Source organism: Topomyia yanbarensis, chromosome 3, assembly GCF_030247195.1.
Source record: "Topomyia yanbarensis strain Yona2022 chromosome 3, ASM3024719v1, whole genome shotgun sequence".
Taxonomy (NCBI): Eukaryota; Metazoa; Arthropoda; class Insecta; order Diptera; family Culicidae; genus Topomyia; species Topomyia yanbarensis.
In genome coordinates, this window is record NC_080672.1 from 29948717 (window position 1) to 29968886 (window position 20170).

The 20170-nt window shown below is 42.0% G+C and overlaps 1 protein-coding gene across 1 annotated transcript; it reads right to left on the reverse strand.

Moving 5' to 3' along the window:
- Positions 1 to 3711: 3711 nt before the first annotated feature.
- On the reverse strand, positions 3712 to 19355 carry LOC131689324 (zinc finger CCCH domain-containing protein 18-like). Its single transcript, XM_058974328.1, has 7 exons — positions 19295 to 19355; positions 18775 to 18857; positions 6411 to 7949; positions 5800 to 6347; positions 5591 to 5734; positions 4928 to 5520; positions 3712 to 4131 (listed from the first exon to the last, which is right to left on the reverse strand). Exons 1-7 carry the CDS (start codon positions 19306 to 19308, stop codon positions 3861 to 3863), a joined length of 3192 nt encoding a protein of 1063 aa, XP_058830311.1. The 5' UTR covers positions 19309 to 19355; the 3' UTR covers positions 3712 to 3860.
- Between the last annotated feature and the right edge of the window lie 815 nt (positions 19356 to 20170).

Here is a 20170-nt window from a genome sequence, read left to right on the forward strand (position 1 = left end):
TTTTTTCATTATTTTCAATAGGAACACAATTTCCGAAATACATATGGTGGGATATTGAATTTTTGAACTTCTGAATCAATAGTAGACTATGAAAAATATATTTCATGCATGCTTATGTAACACAATAATTTCATAGATTAGCTAGCATGGACTTAAGTTGCCGGTGAACTATATAAGGAGCAACATAGAAGTTGCCTGGCTCGCCTTAATCAGTCCTAGTTCTGAACCTTGAAAGAGACAACAGGCCGTCGTCGCGGGCTACATAGGCCGTGTGTCGGGCAATCTTAGCTTAACACTCTAAACATAAAAGACAATCGCGCGCCTCGATGGCCCGCCGCAGCAGAAGATGTAACGTCAATCTACTTCTATCACTAAATAACACCGCGTGAAAACAACCACTCATTAACAGAAGTAAGCGGATAAATCCAGATCCCAAAACCTTCTAACAACAAATTACGTGCCCGATACCCGAAGACCAAAAAGAGGCTTTCCATTCCCACCCCAGAACGTCAATACCAAGCGATGGGAATTAAGCAGGCCACTTCCGGAATCGCAACGACTATCCCCGGGTGATGAGAGCAACCGCGAACCCACAAACAGTAACACAAATAACCAACATCTATATTGATTGATGGCCTAAATAAAATATATGTTACAAAATGAAAAAGCTTCTATGTTTATCCCAAAATGATATCCAAAAACAAATTTGTCACACAAGTCGTGTCTAATAAAAATGACTTTTTGTTTGACAATTATTACTTCTAAAAAACCAATAGCTATGTTGTTGTCAACTTCTATTTCATCAGTGCTTTTATGGTCGTTATCGTAGCTCAGAATAATATAGCGGAGGAGGATAACTCCAAACCTTTAACACATTCCCTCTGATGCAAATATTAATCAAAAAATCGCTGTGCAGCAGAGTTCCATTAGTCGCACCAATCTCAAAAATATTTCATATACCAGAGTCACAAACAACTGGTTAAATTAATTCCAATGGTTAATAAAATTATAGAAACTCATACTTCATTACAAATTTCCAACAGATTTACAGAGTTGCTAAAATGTAGAAAATAAAATCGACAATCAAAATTCAAATTATCAACCGCCTTACACTGCCGTTCTGCGCATAATTGTCCCATGTTGCTTTTTGGTCATTTTCACTTTTTTTAACCAAACAGTCCTTTTTGATGTATATTTTCAGAAAACACATCCAAATCATAAAGTTTGTTCGAAGACTTCGTGAAAAAATACCAAGTCTGTTTGTCCCATTGTTGATATTCTACGCATAATTGTCCCACTAACAAAAATCCCAAAAAAGTGCGCAATAAAAAAATAATTACGTAGCGTTTAGTTAAGAAGTACATTACGCTAGATGTCGGGCACTGAAAAAATTGATGGAAAAATACAGGATCATTAAAAATGGCAGTGGCAATATTAATCACAGCAGTGAGAACAATCCTGTAAAGCTCTTCATAACTATCGTCGCTTGCATAACATGGCGAACGCATTGAGGATAATGAGCCTATTTTCGCAATGTTTCTATTATCACGCTACCCATTTGAAGCCGTTGGTTAGTGCAGCGTTTGCTATCTTTGTTCAACAAATTGGATCAAATGGTAAGGCGACAATTGGAGCACTCGATTGGAACTTTAGTTGCGATCAAACACTAGCATTTCATCGTTTTTAGGCCATTTGTGTTATTAGATTGGTTCTTAAGAACGAAGCAAGGTTGTGAATGCCAAATTAATGCACTCCATCGAGTGTAGGCAGAGTAATTAATGATCTTGTGAGGTACCCTTCTAAATAGTGTAAAAATAGGTACTTTACCCTATGTCCAATTTTGATACAGCAACAAATCTCCCGAGTAACAGAAAAACTCACGACATACACTTTTGTAAAAAAATGAGTTATGAGCATCATTTACAAAGATCGTTATGGGACTGATATGCGTAGAACTTTCCGGTTTCCGCTCGATTTCTCGGCATAACAGTCCCACTTAACATTTTTCTTAAAAACTAACGTTAATTGAATCTCTATAATAAAAAACTGGACTGATTATAATGAAAACGATTGCCATGAACGTAATTTTGGACAATAAAGCTTTATTTGTTACACCGTATCCCTCCAGATGGCTAATACAATTTTCATCTTCAATCGCGTTTTTCTCAGTTGCCAGTTTTGCAACATGGGACAATTGGGCGTAGAACGGCAGTACATCAGTTGCATCGTTTTTCCTTATTCCAAAAGTCACCGCCATTAGTCACTTTTCATATTCCCTTAGTCACTTAATGTGACAAAATTTGTCACCTTGGTGACATCTCTCACTTTAAGTGAGATGACTTGAAAATTTCCGATCACCTTAGTCACGTGAGATTTGTGTCACCTCACCGAAAGTGACCGTCAGAATAACCCCCTGGAAACGATTGCTATGACCCGAATTCTAGACAATGAAGCTTTATTTGTTGCACCGTTTCCCTCCAGATTGCTAATACAATTTTCATCTTCAATTGCGTTTTTCTCATTTGCCAGTTTTGCAACATGGGACAATTTGGCGTAGAACGGCAGTACAACGGTCGCAGCAAGCAATCTTATTTGCCTATTCGAGATCATTCGCTATAACACTTAACTTATTTACTCGAACACGTGTGATCTGGGTTACGGATAGTTAGCAGTTAGATCCCGATAAATTTCTAATAAATTCGGCGAATTCTATCCGGTCCGACGCAGTACACCACCCAAGGCCCAGATGAGTTTAAAGGATATTTTTTATGTGGAGAGTATTGCCAAAATTTGAGGAATTAGTTTTGGAATCATCCAGTACTTCTATATTTATATCAGACGATTTTTCGCCTTCAGTCATTTATGCACGAAACTAGCACGTTGTTTAGACGGGTATGGTTCAGTATTTAGATCAGGACTGGATCTAATTAGATCTTCTCTTAGGTCCTCGAATATACCATATCGCTACAACACTTTCGACATTACATTTTTTTACAGTAAGACCATAATTTTAAGCAGCTTCCAAATAATGTCAAATGTCCGTTGCATTATTATGCCAAACAACTTTCTGCCAAGTACTCCCGTGACATTCGGCAATCGGATGGGTTGTAAATTCATCATAACTTTTAGATTATCTATCCGCCTTAAGCACTCCGGCATCGCAGATTAGCTTTATAAACAGATTGTGCTTTAAAGTTTCAATTTCTTTGTTCACAAGCGATAAGCATCAAACAAATAGCCCACTGCGAAGTGTCACCGCTCTATCAGAACATGAACAATCGGAAGGTGTCTTCGAAAGTGCAATATAAAAATCGAGACAATGCGACTTTCAATTTCACTCAGCCACTCGTCCGAAACAACTGCCGTAGACTGGTGCCGTGGGCAGTATTAATAGTAAAAATAATAACCGTTATCAAAGATCTTTATACTTTGCCGGGATATCTGTATGATTCTATTCGGCAGTGCTTCAAGTTCACGTACTCTTCGCAATGCGAAGGAGACCGACCGAAGCGGACAATAAAAGAGGCATTTAAAAAGGTGATTCAGTAGCGAGCTGCTTATTGCATTGTTTTAATGTGACTGTGGGCATTTTTGTCAAAATGATTTATTGTAACGGTGGGAATAGTTCGTCACTGGAATGACACTTTCTCCGTTTTCTATGGCTCAATCCAGCTTTTGTGAAATTTAAGATCTGTATCAAAGAACACCCAATTTCTACGTCAACCCATACAAAAAATATATTTACAATAACAATTTTAATCACTATGAAATAATACAAAAAATAAAGAAAACTTTACACGTGCAATACCAAGACAATCCCATTCAGTCTTTTAACCATTCTACTCCAGTATTCTTCCCGTTCAGGAATGGCGTCGTTTAGCTTTCTTGGACTTTTTCGTCCGGTGTCGGTGAGAGTGGTGTTTATCATCTTTTATGCGCGATTGTTGTTGTTGTTTCGACGGATGACGCGCGGTTTCCAGCGGCTGTTTTTGTGTTGTAACAATAGCGCTGCAGATTTTCGGCGCTTTGCCTTCTCGCTCATGTCTACCGTGGAAACCGTCTTGTGCCGCGTCGGCGACGTTATTATTACAATCCAAGCTGTCGCTGGAAATTACAATTAATGGCGTGATCCTGTTAAAAAAACGGGAAGAATACAAGAGAGAAGGTAGTTTCAGCGGATGCCAACCAATTGTTTGTAGAATTTGTTCACTCTTTGACCGCCTAATGATAGGTCGGGTTTTGGCTTTGTGTTTGAATGTTGGTATGCAATTTATCTTCCTTCTAAACTTTTCGGCATGATTATTCTTAGTTGGAAATTTTGTTAATTAATGCCTAACGACTAACTCTCACAGTTTTTGCTTGTTTGTTTCGTTACCTTAGACTTACAATGTAGACAGGGCAGTTAAGCGTGTTTGAGAAACTTACTTAAACTGTGACAGGATTATCAGTCGAGGTTAACTAACCTCGACGGAACAGAGGGTAATTATGGGACTATCAGGGCGCACAAAAGGGAGTAGCCTATAATTTGTTAGCAGTCCTAGTTGTTTTGTAACTGTAAAACCTAAACCTATTTCAGTGATAATGTTGATTCGTTTACTATCGAGACAAACTCGTCTCGATGAAAACGGGCGAAAACTGTTTAGCAAAATAATAGAATTAATCCTACAAGTTTGTGACAGTAAAAACCGAATCCTAAACGTAACAAACGTTGCTTGCTTATACATATACAGTTTGACATAAACTTTGACTTTTGTCTGTACAATAAATTACACCAAAGAACGTTTTGGAGTCAAAACAAAAAAAAATGGTTAAAAAATAAAATAAGGGAACAATACAAGCTTTCGGACCACACGCGTGCACTTAGACAATAATTTGTGTCGAACAAAAAAAATCCCATTCTTAGTGGTCTCAATTATCCTTGACTAACCTTTGCAGTTTGCGTTTGTCCGCATCATTGACACCTATCCGCTTATCTAGTCTATCAAATACTCTCAACTTTTTAGCCGGTGGCTTATCCCTGTCACTGTGGCGCGAGTCGGACCCGGTAACCGGCTTTAGCACGATTCTCCGACTACCAGAGCTAAATCCGCTGTCGCCCCTATTGTTGCTACTACTGCTCGCGTTGGTATGAGGTTTCTCCCTTGGCGGTGACGGCGTTGGTTCCCGCAGCAGCTCCTCCTCGTATTCGTCCAGGAACAGATCCAGTTCGTCTCGATTGTCGATAATTTTGCGTTTAGGAGGACTCGGCGTAAGTGAAGCCACTGGAGGGGGAACTGGCTTTCGCGTATCGTTTTCGGCCTGCATGGATGATGATGATGACGACGAAGATGTTTTCTTACTGTGTTCGGCTGGCAGTGACGACTTCTTGGATGACGATTCGTGGTTGTACGAAGAGTGCCTGTCCGAAGACGATTTGTCGGTGGTGGATGACGAATCGGATTTCTTTTTCAACGAAATTATCTTCTTCTCTGTCACCACGATGGGTGTGAACTTCGGAGCCGGTTCTTCGGATTTTCTATCCTGTGGTGGATAAATCGACATGGTTAAGTTGAGACTATGATAAAATAAGTGAAATAAAATTCGCACTTACCGAAGGTTTACTCTTTTTATTCTCTTCTGCCGCTTGCTTACGGCGCATCTCCTTGTCCTTAAGAATTTTCTCCCGAATCGCCTTTTGCTTTTCGATCTCTAACCGATACGCCTTAATTTCAGGATCTTCGTCATCGTCTTTTTTCTACGAAACAAAAAAAAAGTTATAAAATTAGCTGCCAACAATTTTTCCCCCAATAATCAACATACGTCATTATTGTTTCGATTCTCCCCGAAGTCACTGCTCTTTCGTCTCTTCGGATAACGACTGTCATCATCCCGATCGCGGCTTCCGTGTCGTCTGGAGGGGAAATTTCTTCTTGTTCCCCGATTCGTGTCCCTATCACGACTGAGGGCACGATGTCGCCGTGGAGATCTCGATCGTTCCCTGGACCTGTCCCGATGTTCCCTCTCACGTTCCCTTTCGCGATCACGCTCCCGATCGCGCTCACGGGAGCGACCTCGTTCCCGTTCGCGATCACGATCGCGTTCCCGCTCTCTCTCCCGTTCTCGTTCACGTTCACGCTCACGCTCTCGCTCCCGTTCCCGCTCACGTTCCCGATCACGGTCACGATCTCGTTCCCGTTCGCGGTCCCGCTCCCTCGAAGGAGACCGTTCGAAACGTCGCTTTTCAACTTCGATCCGATTTTTGTTGATGAATTCTTCCTGCTGACGCAGCAGTTCCTCGTCGCTGACCTGGCGGTTGTTGATGCTGGCCAGAAATTGTTGACTGTTCAGCGCATCGCGCATCATTTGACCTGTGGAAACGATAAAAATCATTAAGAATTTATTTTTCACACTGAATTCAAGCGAAAACTTACTCGTCGCCGCCTCCACACCTCCTTTAAAATTGGGATTGATTAGCACCTTCCTCGGTAGCACCGGGGTAGCTGGGATCTGTGGTACAGTTGCAGCCGGTGGCGGTGCACTCTCGAAGCCTATAATCGGTGCCTGTTGATGCGGTGGCATTGATGGCATTGGACCGGGCGGTCCAGCGGGTGGCATAGACGGTCCTCCTCCTGGGGGACCACCAAGAGGTACACCGCCATAGGGAACTCCTGGTGGTGGCGGACCACCGGGACCATTCGGACGAAACATCGGTCCACCGAGACCCATTCTAGGGCCACCACGCAACGGATCGAATGGCGGACGATCTCCGGGACGAATCATTCCTGGTCGCATCATATGTTCGAAAGGTGGTCCCCGCGGGGGAAACGGAGGTCGACCTCCCATTGGAAAATTCATTCGATTGTTCCGAAAATTGTTCATGTCACCGGGGAAGCCCGGCCGAGGTGGAAACCGAGGACGCATACCACCTCGAAATGGACCCGGTCCAAAGTTGGGACCGCCTGGATGGGGAGGCATTCCGAGTGGGGGAAAATGTTGCTGCTCGTTGCCAGATGATCCGGAATCGCCGGAATGTTTGAAATTGTTAGGTCTATTTGAGAGGTGACGATGTTGTTGCTGGTGCTGCTGATCTCGCAGCATCGACGAAGCTTTGTTGCCGCCATCCATATGTTTGCCTTCGTGTTTCCAATCCCGTTTTTCGGCCGACTCGTCGGTATCGTAGGAAAATTCTGGCTCTCGATCCTGATTTGTAACATACAGATCTAGCACATCTTCCGATGAGGTAGTATCACAAAGTTGACTGGAAGATTTATCCTTGTTGGTATGTAATATTTTGGTCTCGCTTCCAGGGGGACCATGTTTTGATATATCCTGATGGGAGGATACTGCATCGATATCATCCACCGGTTGATAAATCTGTTTTGAACAGAAAATTTCAGAATCTGTTTGTGAAACCGAGGAATCAGTTACTAGTGACGTTGCGGAAGCTGATTCTGTGGCCAGCGTCGAGCCCGAAACAGACGATATTTCCGTACTAGTATTGGTTACGGATTCTGATTCCGTAGAGGCTGGAACGAAGGACTCTTCACTGGAGGGTTGTTCTTCTTTCACAAAAGCTTGCGATTTGCAGGATTCTTGCTTGAGAACTAACACCTCTGGCGTCGGCGCGTAGTATGGTTCTGCTACTTCTTGTTTCAACTCGGCCACCGGAATCGGAATCGACTGCTCTTCAATGTTTTTAGGTGTTCCGCTTCGGCGGGTTGTGGATCTTTTTGTGGTTGTGGGAGCTTGTTTTGCTTCATCCCAAGCGGATACTGAAGGAGGGGGTTGTACGGCATTGTTCGACACGGCTGCGGGTTGCTTTTTGTTACCGACGAGCCTTTCGGCTTGCTGCTGCTGTTGTTGTGCTCTTTCCTTTTCTTTCTCCTTTGCGGCGAGCTGCTTGGCAACCCAATCTTCTGATTCGCCCAGCAGGAACGCTTCTTCATGCTGGTCCAACTTGAGGCCGCTCTCTGGAGAAAAGGAAGAAATAAATGTATTGTTACGCACTTCTATGAAAACATTTATATGTGGAAAGTAGTTATTATTTTACATATTTACCTCTCTTGAAAAGTTTTAGGAGAGACTTGAATTGAATCATTCATCTAAGGGATCATCCATAAATGACGTAGCATTATATGGGGCAGTGGGGAATACTGTATTTTGTGATGATGTGTGACGGGTGGGGGTCATGTCACGCTACGTAGCTTTTTTAAAGGGGAATTACTAACATCGGTTTTCATTTTTTTAAAATTTTGCGGGGACAAGGGGAGGGGGAGAATTACCGTCAAGCTACGTAATTCCACTTATTCTACCGAGCGGCCATTGGAGTTGACTTCGATCCTTCTTCTGGATAAGCACAATCATTGTGTCCATTCTGATTTGGTTTTTCTTTCTAAACTGGAGACCATGCTTTCCAAAAACGTCCATACATCGATTGAATGTGTTGTCAGCGTCAACGAATAACCGATCTTCTTGCAGTCAATGGACGGCCGATCAAAAAGTGCACTGAAGTTCTAACTTCGAGTTCCGTTGCGTTAGTCGAACTAAGCAACAACTTGCGAACAGTTAGTATCGATTTGGCAGTGCAATGAAGCGAGTACCTTGAACATCAACCTTCCGGAAGTCGCGCTAGTGCACTGAGTGCACGCTGCTTTGAAAATCTAGCGAAATCGTCTTAGGACACTAGCGGCTGCTCGTTTTATGAGCCATAAGCGCGACTTTCGGAGGGTTAAGATGGTAATTCCCATCACTTGCGCAGGTGCGTCTGGCGGGATGAAATGCCATTCCATTTCATTGAACTGACAAAATTGGTCGATTGGTGCTACTTGTTCTGAGCGAAACATCTCATAAAATCAATGGAGTTTATGATTAGCTCCACGACAATTTATGGCGTTGTTGGAATGCAATTCTGATACCTATCATAACTTGGCGGCAGACTACACGCGTGCGGCAATAAATGCGTCGGTAGTGAAATCCAACATCAATTCCAAATGGACGGCCTACGTCGACATATAGATGAATACTGCGATGTACGAATTCACAACCCTCGGATGGTAGGATCCCTGCCTCAGCATGATGGGACCAGCGTAATCGACGCCAGTAATGCTGAACGGGGAAGATGACCGTCGTCCACCGTCTCATAGAAGTTCATCAATGTAAATCGGATTCAGTGCGTTGATATGTTTGCTCCACATGCTGAATTACTTGTACAATAATCACCAGAGAGTTTAGGAGCTCACCAATAGTTAATCTGCTTCGGATATTGCGGCCGGTCTGATTTTTTGAGCGTTGTTGATGAAACGGTAGACCCATGCGATAAATCTCTGTAGCTTCCGGAAAAAACTGTGCTAAAAAAATACAAGTAGCTGTTCCTCGATCAATTCAATTTTCGCCCCTTGCGGTTTGAACTTAGGAATCTCGTCGTCAGAAATGTCAGGTCACTTGTTATATATGCTGTTGGTGCTTGACCATGCGAAATAATCTCTACTGGGTTATTATAGTTCCACTGCATACCATCGGTAAATCGTTGAAGCTTAGCAACACGATTCCGGACTGCGTCATCGACCATACTAGCTTCTTCAACAATGCCAACATGACTTGACTATCGGACCACAGCATAACTTGCCCGAATTTTATCTGAATGATTGGAAGCACCTTGCTTACCAAATTCGAGAGTAGGAGCACTGCGCACAGCTCCAATCTCGGAAACGATCCGTCGTGAAGTGGGGCCACCTTCGATTTACTGGCTAGTAAACGAACCATTGGGGGGGGGGGCTATTGCGAATGTAGACGCAGGAACCAAAAGCGATAGTGCTTGAGATCGTTCTAGTGATGCTCAATTTGGTTGTCCACTGAATCTTCCGAGTGTTTCTTTGTGTACCAAAGCTGCTATATCAATAGTTTGGCGAGAATGGCGTTTGGCGAATACAATCTCAGTAGGTTTATCAAGATCCATTCTTTTTGGGGAAGATACGAGAATCTCTGAGTAACCTAACAAGAAAATGTTATAAATTTACCCTAGTGTGGCTCCCCGCCCATTGCTCTATTGCGGGAAATGAGAAAGCTGATAATTTAGCCGAGATTAATGCACTAGATGGTGAAATATATGAAAGACCCATCGCTTACAATGAATTTTATAGCGCTTCTCGACAGAGGACACTTGCTAGTTGGCAAACATCTTGGGACAATGGAGATATGGGACGATGGCTACACTCAATTATCCCTAAAGTATCAACGAAGGCATGGTTCAAAGGATTGGATGTAAGTCGGGACTTCATCCGTGTGATGTCTAGGCTCATGACCAATCATTATACTTTAGATGCGCATCTCCGTCGTATTGGGCTCGCTGAGGGTAATCATTGTGCTTGTGGAGAGGGTTACCATGACATTGAGCATGTTGTTTGGTCCTGTACTGAATATCGTGAAGCCAGATCACAATTAGTAGATTCTTTACAAGTCCGAGGAAGACCAATCCATGTTCCTGTTAGAGACATCCTGGCGTATCGCGATCCTCTATACATGGAACTTATTTATCATTTTCTAAAAACAGCGTCTGTCAAAATTTAATTAAATTCATCTCCTCATACTCTCATCCAAGGCTAATCATTCACCAATTAAAGTGTCCTAGAATATTCAGTTTTAAATTTAGACAATAACAGAAAAAAAGTAAATAAATGCTCCCGAAAATACTAGATCATTATGAAATATAACAATGTAAGGAAAAAAGCAAACAATAAAGTGATTTCAGTGTTAGTTTTAGATAAATTACTAGTATAGTTAAAATTAGTCTTAAGGATTTTTGTAACGTGCTATGTAAAAAAAGAAACTGGCGTAAAAAGCTTTTGCAAATGCCGTGTCAAATAAACGTATGAAAAAAAAATACAATCTCAGTAGGTTGTAGTTTTGCCACTTGGGAGTAGATCCTTCGGTTTACATAAATGCCACACCTGCAAGAAAAGTTCCTATGCGGATGGATCCCACAGTGGACCAAGAATTTCGTCTTCGGTCGGTTTTATTGATTCTTGTTCGTCAATCGGAAGAAATTCTGAAGAATTTGAACATCACTTATGAAGTTGGAATCCAGCTATTCCCAACATCGATTTGAGCTGAGGATGCGCTTCGACGATTTCTTAAAGTGTGTACCCCGACAAAGTATCATTGACGTAGCAATCTTTTAATTGATGCTCACGGCAAAACTTTTCCTTTTCGTCGTTAGCTAGTTGCACCAAGCATCGTGTTGCTTGACGCAGTACCAAAAGTGACCTTGATGAGCTTTAGAACCTTCATTTGTTTAGTCGGATGATCGCTCTAGGTTATCTGCCCTCGGAATCTCAATGCGATGTTGAAACTGATCCCACAGTCGATATTTTGTTGAGGACTAAATTCGTCACGGATGATTTCGTGCCGGTATCGAACACCACTCTACAATTGGTGGTAGAGCTACCTGATCAAAAAATTGCGTAAAATTGGTGATGTGTTTGGAGACCTTCATGTAGAGGGAGATGACCTGCCTTCATATCAATGCTATCGGCTCGGAAGAAGGTTGGACAGACAAACTGAATACCTTGAGGAATGTCCAGTCCGTGACATTGATGCTTTTGGATGAAATCGCACCGGTAGGTAATCCTCAAGATTACCAAGCATTCTATTTTTGCTCGTAAATCGCTGCAACAAGAAATCATACACACCTAGATCTTGTCACATTGAATTGTCCTGAAATTGTTTATATCAGCGATTGGAAAGCTCTCTGCTTCTCGATGCCTAGAGTGTTGACCGCCTACTGCTCGTTCGGTAGGATTAGGGAGGAAGTCACCTTTTGGTCAAATTATTTGGATTATTCTTTCTCTGCCGTAGATGCTGTTTTCATTTTGGAGTCCGGATTCATGTGGCTTCATCTTTTCGCAACTGAGTGTGATACCGTTTCTGGCATTTACGACAGCCTTTTGGTGACGTACAATTGTTCCAACGATGACCTCTTCTGAAGCAGTGGAAACTAATTTCAGCTGGTTTCATCCTTTTCTTCTTTTCGTTGCTGAAAAATTGCTTCACTTGTCGCTTTGGTCCTTCAGGTGTGGACCACTACAAAAATCGCATTTTACATTGGTCTGCTGATTCGTCATCGCAGTGTATATCCACTGTTTAGTGAACTTGGGCTGTATAGAAGGCGGTTTCGTTTGCGTCGACGGCTGCTTCTGGTCGGAAATCGTCTTCGAGCTAGTGACGGAACTAGAAGCTTCGCATCTCTTTACAAAATGATTATTTGCTGGATCTTCAGAAGCTCTCCAGCTTTGAGTAACTGCTGCTCTTAATGTTTGGTTGATTCATCCAATGTCCACCAGTAGACCACAATCCCATCATACGTACCAGACAGCTCCTGGTTCTGGTACTCTAAACTGTCCACGTGTTTTGTGCACTCGTCTAGAAAATATCGCAGCTCGTTTTAAGATTTGTGCGTCATCTTCTTCGAACCCAAAAGACCGTAGATAAGGTTTTCAATGATTACTCATTTGTTCTCGTATTTCTTCGTTAATATCCTCCAAGCTTGTGCGTAACTTTCTTGGTTTATTATGTTTGTAACCAGAATCGCCGACTGCTGTACCCATCAACGCTTTGTCCTTGATTACATTCGAATCTCGAGAAAGTGCCATGACATCTTGGAACGTGGCTTTGAACTTCGGCCACGTTCTGCAGTCACCGTCTAACTTCGGAAAAGATGTTCTTCGGTCGTCCTCGAAAGGAAAAGAATAACGAGAAATTATTCAGGCTTAACATTTAATTTTCCTCTTATGCTTTCAAATTTTCATCCCACGATAACTACTTTTCCGGCCAATATTTCCAACTACTTGTCGAATCCTTTGTTCACGTCCGTCTCCATTAGCTTATCGTATTTCCTACACTACTTTCTTTTCTTCTTCCTTTTTTCCGTAGGTATATGATAAATATTCAGTAACACCGGTGATTCCCAAATCTTTCCAACGGCAGGTTCAACAAAAAAATAGCACAAACCACATGTGAACGTTTCTTCGGTTTTGACAGTTCTCACACAGACACAACGAGCGGGAAATAGCTGCGAAAACCAAAACGTCACCATCGACCAAGGGAAACTCCGCTTGAACTTTCAGGTACAGTCGCGTTAACAGACCCCGGCATCTAACATCCGGCGTGGCTTCTTGTTCATGGTTTACCTCCATTATCGCAATGTTGACCGCTCCCCGGCGATGTTATCATGCTGACATGCCTAATGGTTTTGTCTATTCCCGGAAACTGTTCTACTATCTTCCTACACCTCCAGTTCTTCCGATTTCAACAGAGAAACTCCCCAACACTCAACCGTCGCTTATCCCCAAATCATTTGCTGTTGCGTTTGTTGATCGTAGCCAGGTACTCCGTGATCCCACGCTCCCACATACGGTCGCTTAGCTACTGAGCGCGTTTATAAACGTTTCGTGGAGCCTGTGCAGTGCTCACTGGTTCCACCTGGAGATCCGCACTGGTCACTGTACCTCGCAGAAAATGGTGTGGCGTTAATGCTTCTTCGGCTGCAGGTTCCTGAGGCTTGTGAGTGGACGCGTGTTGATCATATCTGCTGCTGGGTTGAAATACCAGGCAGTAGTTGAACCGATGAATTCCTCGGCGCACATTCTGTTGATTTGTGATTTACCATGTCGTTCCACGCTCCTCGAACACAAGTCGTATTGTCACTTGTTGTGAAGGGGTGTTTTCCAGGCGTAGCACGCTGACCTGACAGTGGAGCTATGCGACTATTCTCGAAACTGCTGCACGAAATGTTGGGATTTCAAACTTCTTTCGTATCTCGTTGAACACTGTCTATACGCATTTCATTCAAATTGCTTGTGCTAATATTGGATGATTTTCTTCGTTACGACATGAAAACGACTGAGTATAACAGGATATCTTAGGTTGAAGGACATTGCTTTCGCATGCATTAGTCGGCCATCTACTCGCAGCACGTCGAGCATCTTCGTCGAGCGTCGGCGAATATTTGTATAGGCAACTCCTTTTCTGGATTCGTTCTACTTTCCGTCCAGAAAATAATTGTACGTTATTCGTCAGCACGCTCATCTCATCGGGACACTGTTCCACTGTGCTTGTTTCCATTCTGAAATTGTGTTTGTGCTGCAGGATGTCACTCTTCAGCATTAATTGAGGTTCCGTCATTGCCTTTGCTGTCAGTATCGGCAACCCTTTCAGCTTGCGCTTGCAATTTCTGATAAACGACAACACTGTGGCGATGACTCTCAGTAGTCCATTTCGTTTCGATATCGCTTCAATCTTTATGACCTCGTGAAACAGAACAACTACTCTGACATCTTTGTCGGTTTCTTTGGAAGGAAACTGTGATAATGGCCACTGCATTCGGGAAGTAACAAGGATGAAGGACCCAAAAACCATTGGCCGTCGCTTTGTAGTGGAGGACCGCGACTCCACTTGGTCAGTACGTTTAGTTTAGTCGGTACCCAAAGTCAATTAATTACGTGAGTCGAATCCAGGATTTCTCCCATCAAAATGCTATAGATTTCATATATTTGTACTGAACCGATTCAAGAACAAACTTTGCGAGTCAGCCCAAAGAACGCAGCGAGAAATCTACAGCGTAAGGGGCCATACACTAATTACGTAAGGGCATATGGGGGGAGGGGGAGTTTCAAAATATCTTACAAATTCTTATCTGAGGGGGAGGGAGGGTTTGTCCTTTCTTACGTAATATCATAAAAAAAGGTTTAAAAAATTAAATCCATAAAGAAAATATTCTTTTTAATAAGAAAAAGGAACTATTTTCATTTGTACCATATAATCCTTGTATATCAAACAATATGAGTAATTTTTTGGCTCTTGGTAGTACATTGTTCTGTTCGGGAACTGGAGTCACAATATGCCTTGCAAGTTAAGAAGTGTTGGTACCCTTCGTGTTGTTAGACCGACTTTGTTTTTTTCAAACGTTCGATTCAAATCCGCAAGGTATCTGGAAAATGTTCTAACATACGATTGTCAAAGATGTCGAATGTTTCCAGAGCGTGAACTGTATTTTAATTCAAGAAAATTCGAAGATGGTTAACTCGGAGCTATGCGTACGATAACCGTTACAGCTGGAACTCAGAATAAATTCATGCCAGAAGAGGTTATAAACTTTTTTAAATTCTACATCTCAAGAAAATAGATTCAAAGGAAGTGGAATATAGCTCATAGATCTAAATACTGGTCCCAGTTGCGACGAATGAATAAAAATTTAAAGTCACGTTAATAAAAATAAAAAAAAACTGGTCGCAGTGGTTCGTCTCTAACAGAAAAACTGGAATATAACAAAATCTGCTTTGTGGACCAAATTGGAGTTACTGAATATCTGACAACAGTTATTCTTTCTACTGGGCGAGATTGGCATGCAATTAAAATTTTGCAGATGATTACAGTTAAATTTTGTCTTGAGTTTTCTTGTAATAATTCTATACATATCATTTTCGCTATCTTATTATTTGATGAATTAACAATTCGATTTTTTAATTACGATAATCATGATAAAATCTTATGTAGGGGGAGGGGGAGTTCACCAAAATCTTACGAACTCTTATCTGGGAGGGAGGGGGAGGTTGAAAAGCTCTAAAAAGCCTTACGTAATTAGTGTACGGCCCCTAAGCCTTCTCTCGTATTTCCACAGCTTCCAGCTTTGTTCGTCCATAACTTCCAATCACAGCTATTTCGCCACAAACGGATTTTTCGCCTTCCAGAGCAAACCGATCTGGAACAATTCTCTGATGTGCTTCGTGGTCCGCTCCATTTTTTTCTCTGAAGATTCTTGAGTCGTTGCTACCACAGATTCCTCTAAGGCGCAGCGGCTTTTCAGTAAACCACGAAATTCTTCGTTTGTTATATCATGATACAAGCATACATACCATATACTGTCCACCCGAGTTAGCAACGAACGGCAATCAGGTCAGTAACAGTACCAATCTTCACTTCCATCGGCGCGAAGACATAAACCTTGTTAAGACCGATCAGAAGCCCTGACTGGCCTTCGTAAGATGCCATCGGCAGATCACTCTTGCATTGATAGCGGGCTGAAAGTACTGCAGCATCCAATTTCTGATGTCGCAGCATTAACTTGCCCACAGCGCGAACCGTTCTGAGCAACATTAACATAACACCAACTGCAGATGCCCACCCATTCATTTTCCTTCAGTACTTCGAAGTACATGAATAGTTAGCAGTCCCTTTAATTGTAAGCTTGTCTTCAGCACCAAGAATATCCAACCGGTCAGCTAGCGTACCCTCGATCAATGTGAGGAAAGCATCTTCGTCCAAAACTGCCAAAACCGTCAGCGCCCGATCCCTGCCATGTAGTTTTATGACAATTGTCCGAAACAGCAGTGGGCTGTGCGAGTGAATATTTGCAATAATGCTCACCGTACTGACCGAATGAATGAGCAGATTGTGTGCCTCCTTACAGGAGCCCAACGGAACTTGAATCGGCATTGTCCTTCGTGTTCTGCTAAGCATACCTTACATAGCTTATCGCGGATCACCATTGCTACGCGCTTGGCAAAACCACACTTGGTAATCGACACACTTTGCATGGTTTCAACCCTAGTCGGAGGCTGATAATATTTTTATTTTGATTATAGAGGTTTTAACCTTAAGGTCATTCGCCTCTTCGGGTTAGAAAAAAATCTTAAGAAAAATCTCTAACCCTATGTGCGGGTTGGGATGGCTGGTAACTGTGTTCAAGGTTTCTTTCTCGGCGTGAGTGAATTTCGATCCTTTCTCTTTTCGCTTCCGACCAGAAAGTTCGCCTGAGCATCTCGTCTCCGTGGTTCGCCCGAGTCCACTACTGCTTCCCGTGAGTAATCCGCTATTTGTGAGAGAAAGCTCGTAACGGTACGGAGAGAGATCTTTCTTCATTCTCGAGCTCGTTTGATATCAGCCCACTAGTCTGGAAACTTTTTGATCAGACCCTTCCTCGTGATCGCAATACTGCTCTACGACGTTGGCAAACGGAATAAACCCTTTATTACAAAACATTGAAACAACACCAGACGATGTTAAATACGATGGACAATCGAAATTTGAGCCGAAGGTGTTGCTGTGGGCAGTCTTTTCTAAGAAGAGGTTTTCAGTGCCTCTGATCCTTCCAAAAACTAAAGCGATCAATGCAAATGTTTGTATCAGTAAGCTTGCCGAAATTGAAGCAATTCATCGACAAATATCACGCTCGTGGAGAATTCATGTTTTGGACGGATCTTTTAAGCTGTAATTCCCCAATCGAATTCTTTTCTTTGCCAACAAGCATGATATCTTCTTTGAGGAATAATTTGGGCTTCAGTAGATAAAGATCAACTCACTATAACTTATCCACTGGAAAAGCCGTTATTAACAGTGACCTTAATGACGGCCTTAGAATCGAAAATGTTGGTACGAAAGCTGTCCAACCCTGTAGAAGCTTCCTTGTACCAATAGGGATCTTTAGGTGTGTGCGGGTTAAGGCATATTCTGATGCAGATTAGTACCGTGAGTTAATATCTCAGTCCTTTTTCAATTTTTTGGCCTGAAACTATTGAAAAAAAAACATTTTTTAGTTTGTTTCCTTTTAGGACAATAACACATCCAAACCCATGCGACTTGCACGACTCTATAGGTTGCCTTATCAGATCTACCATAGTTTGCAGATGAAACTTGGGATGGCAGGCTGCTAGCGGATTGAAAACGTACCAGACCGGGGTGCTGTCCCGGTTAACAATGAGGCGAACGAGATATTTGCAGATACGTCATTTAGTAGGACAACTGTCAGTTTGCTGGTTGAATTTAATTTGGTTTTTTTAAATTTAAAAATCATAAAAGAATAATTAAGGTTTAAGAATGATATGAGTGTACTCGTAAGGACACCCGCTATCAATACATATGAAAAACTGGCACAATTTTTCCAAATTAAAGATCCCTATTCCATACATCTATACTCCGATATCCCATATCTTCCGCTAGGCAAATTCCAGTAGCTATAGTTGACTACTGATACAGCCATACTGTATAAGTGTCATCAACCCTCTAAAAATACATTTCCCAGGTCTGGATGATCTAGCTGATCATTTCACAGGCTGGAAAATAGTGATCAATGCGACGAAAGCTCAGGTTATTCTATTCCACAAGCGATAGAGCAAAGACATATTCTTACAGAGGATTGCAGAATCCGGTTTGGTAACGCCTTAATCAAATGGTCCGAGGAAGTGGGCTACTTTGGTTTGACCTAATAGACATCCAATTTTCAGATTTCATGATGACAAAACCATTGATCAATCTTTGTACCAGCTTATGCCTGACACATATTCAAGGCGACCTGTGTACTGTAGAATCGGCATTTCAATATAGGCAAAAAAAATATCTTAGCTGTGGCAGCCAGCCTCCTCTCCCAAAACATAGTCTAACAAAACTTAGTAATCGCATATCTAATTCTAACCGATACATTTTAGTTTATTTAGACCAAAATGAAATCACAATTACAATTTTGAATCCGTCATTTTGGCAAAAAGAAGCTAAATTGTTATTGTAATTTTATTTAATACGGTATTCTGTTGGCTAACACCAAAGAAATATGCTTTGGATATAAGTTACTTGATTAGAGCAGATACCTTCTAAAACACTGCTTTCACTACTCACTAAACAAGACAGTTTTTCACATACGCCCTTTGTCGATGTAACCCAAAATGAGGAAAATATGAAAATCCTGTACCAACAAGAACTTTCCCGGCGTGGGCATTCCCACCAAAATGATTTAACTAAACCACTTACCATCGTCCGAGAGCAGCAGATCGTCCTCGTTCAGTAGGGCCGGATCCTCGACATCTCCAAGCTCGTAGTTGAGCAAGTCGTCACTAGTAGTAGTCATTCGCATTGGTTGTTGACGGTTCATAATGTTTCAGCACGGGACAGCAAATAAAATAAATAGAAATATTTCTTTAAATAAATTTTGCTACACAAAAATCCACTTGAAAACAAGACAATCGCGATAACCGATCCTAGTTTCGAAGCCCCCGAACTGCTTTTAAATGGAAACGGCTGGATGCTAGCGAAGAGAAAAAATGCAATCCACCAAAAAAAAGCCGATTGGAAAAAGTAGAAAAACACATGTAGAAGCCGAACTAGACGCGCTTGCACTGTTACCGATTCCGCACAGAATGTGCTGAATTTGCACTCAATCGGTACACCGGTTTTCGCGGAACATTTTTAACTACGATTCGCTACAGTCAGAACGCGGAAAATCACAAAATTTCGCAGAAAAACGCTCTCAACAAAAGTGGCACAAACTTACTTTATATCCGACATCTTGGTTAAATTTGTTTTGACATTTTGGCGACTCGGCAAAACTTTGACAGCCGTTGCATCAATCGAGTCGACTTGTGTTTGGCATGTGCAGTGGCGCCGTGTAAAAACTTTAGCAGAATTTAGTCGACATAAACCAGATTTATTTTTGTGAGCACGTCTTTTGGCAAAAGTTCGTTTGGCATAATGGTCATTAAATTTTATGTGGTTTTTGTTTGAGGCGAAACTGAGTCAGTTCCTAACCCCAACTGCTGTCAAAATGTATGAACTGACAGCGGTTGGGGTTAGAACCTGACTCAGTTTCAGGTTCAAGCGAAATCGCCATTAGTGTAACAGCACACAAAAGTTTCGTTTGGCATAATGTTTACTGCGCATAGTGGTTCTTTCGCATAATGGTAACAAATTTGTTTTAAAAGTATTCTCATGTTTCTGAATGGGGTTCATTTTTAATGCAGTTTTAGATAAAATCTCGACAAACATATGATTAGGGCTTAAAAGCCAACGTCAAAATTTACTTTGAGGAAAAAGTCTGAAGTAACCGTTATCATAGAGAACAGACGTCTTCAGCATTCAACTTGTGTAAAAATCTCTAACGGTTTCGAAGGAAGTTGAGATACCCAAACCAGGTGCGCTACTGTCGTCATGTTTTTTTGTGGCTGAGTTCGACAGAATTGACAGCGTTTATTCCTCTACCCAGTCAAAATAGTCCGGAACCGATTCGGACTTCCAGCATGAATTCCAGCTCAAAAGCATCAACCGATAGAGTCGGAACCGGCTGTTTTCTTTGAGCAAGATTCCATACTGAATCCATTCAGGATTTCGAACCGGTTTCGGAATGGATTTGACGGATAGTTGGGATAAGTTG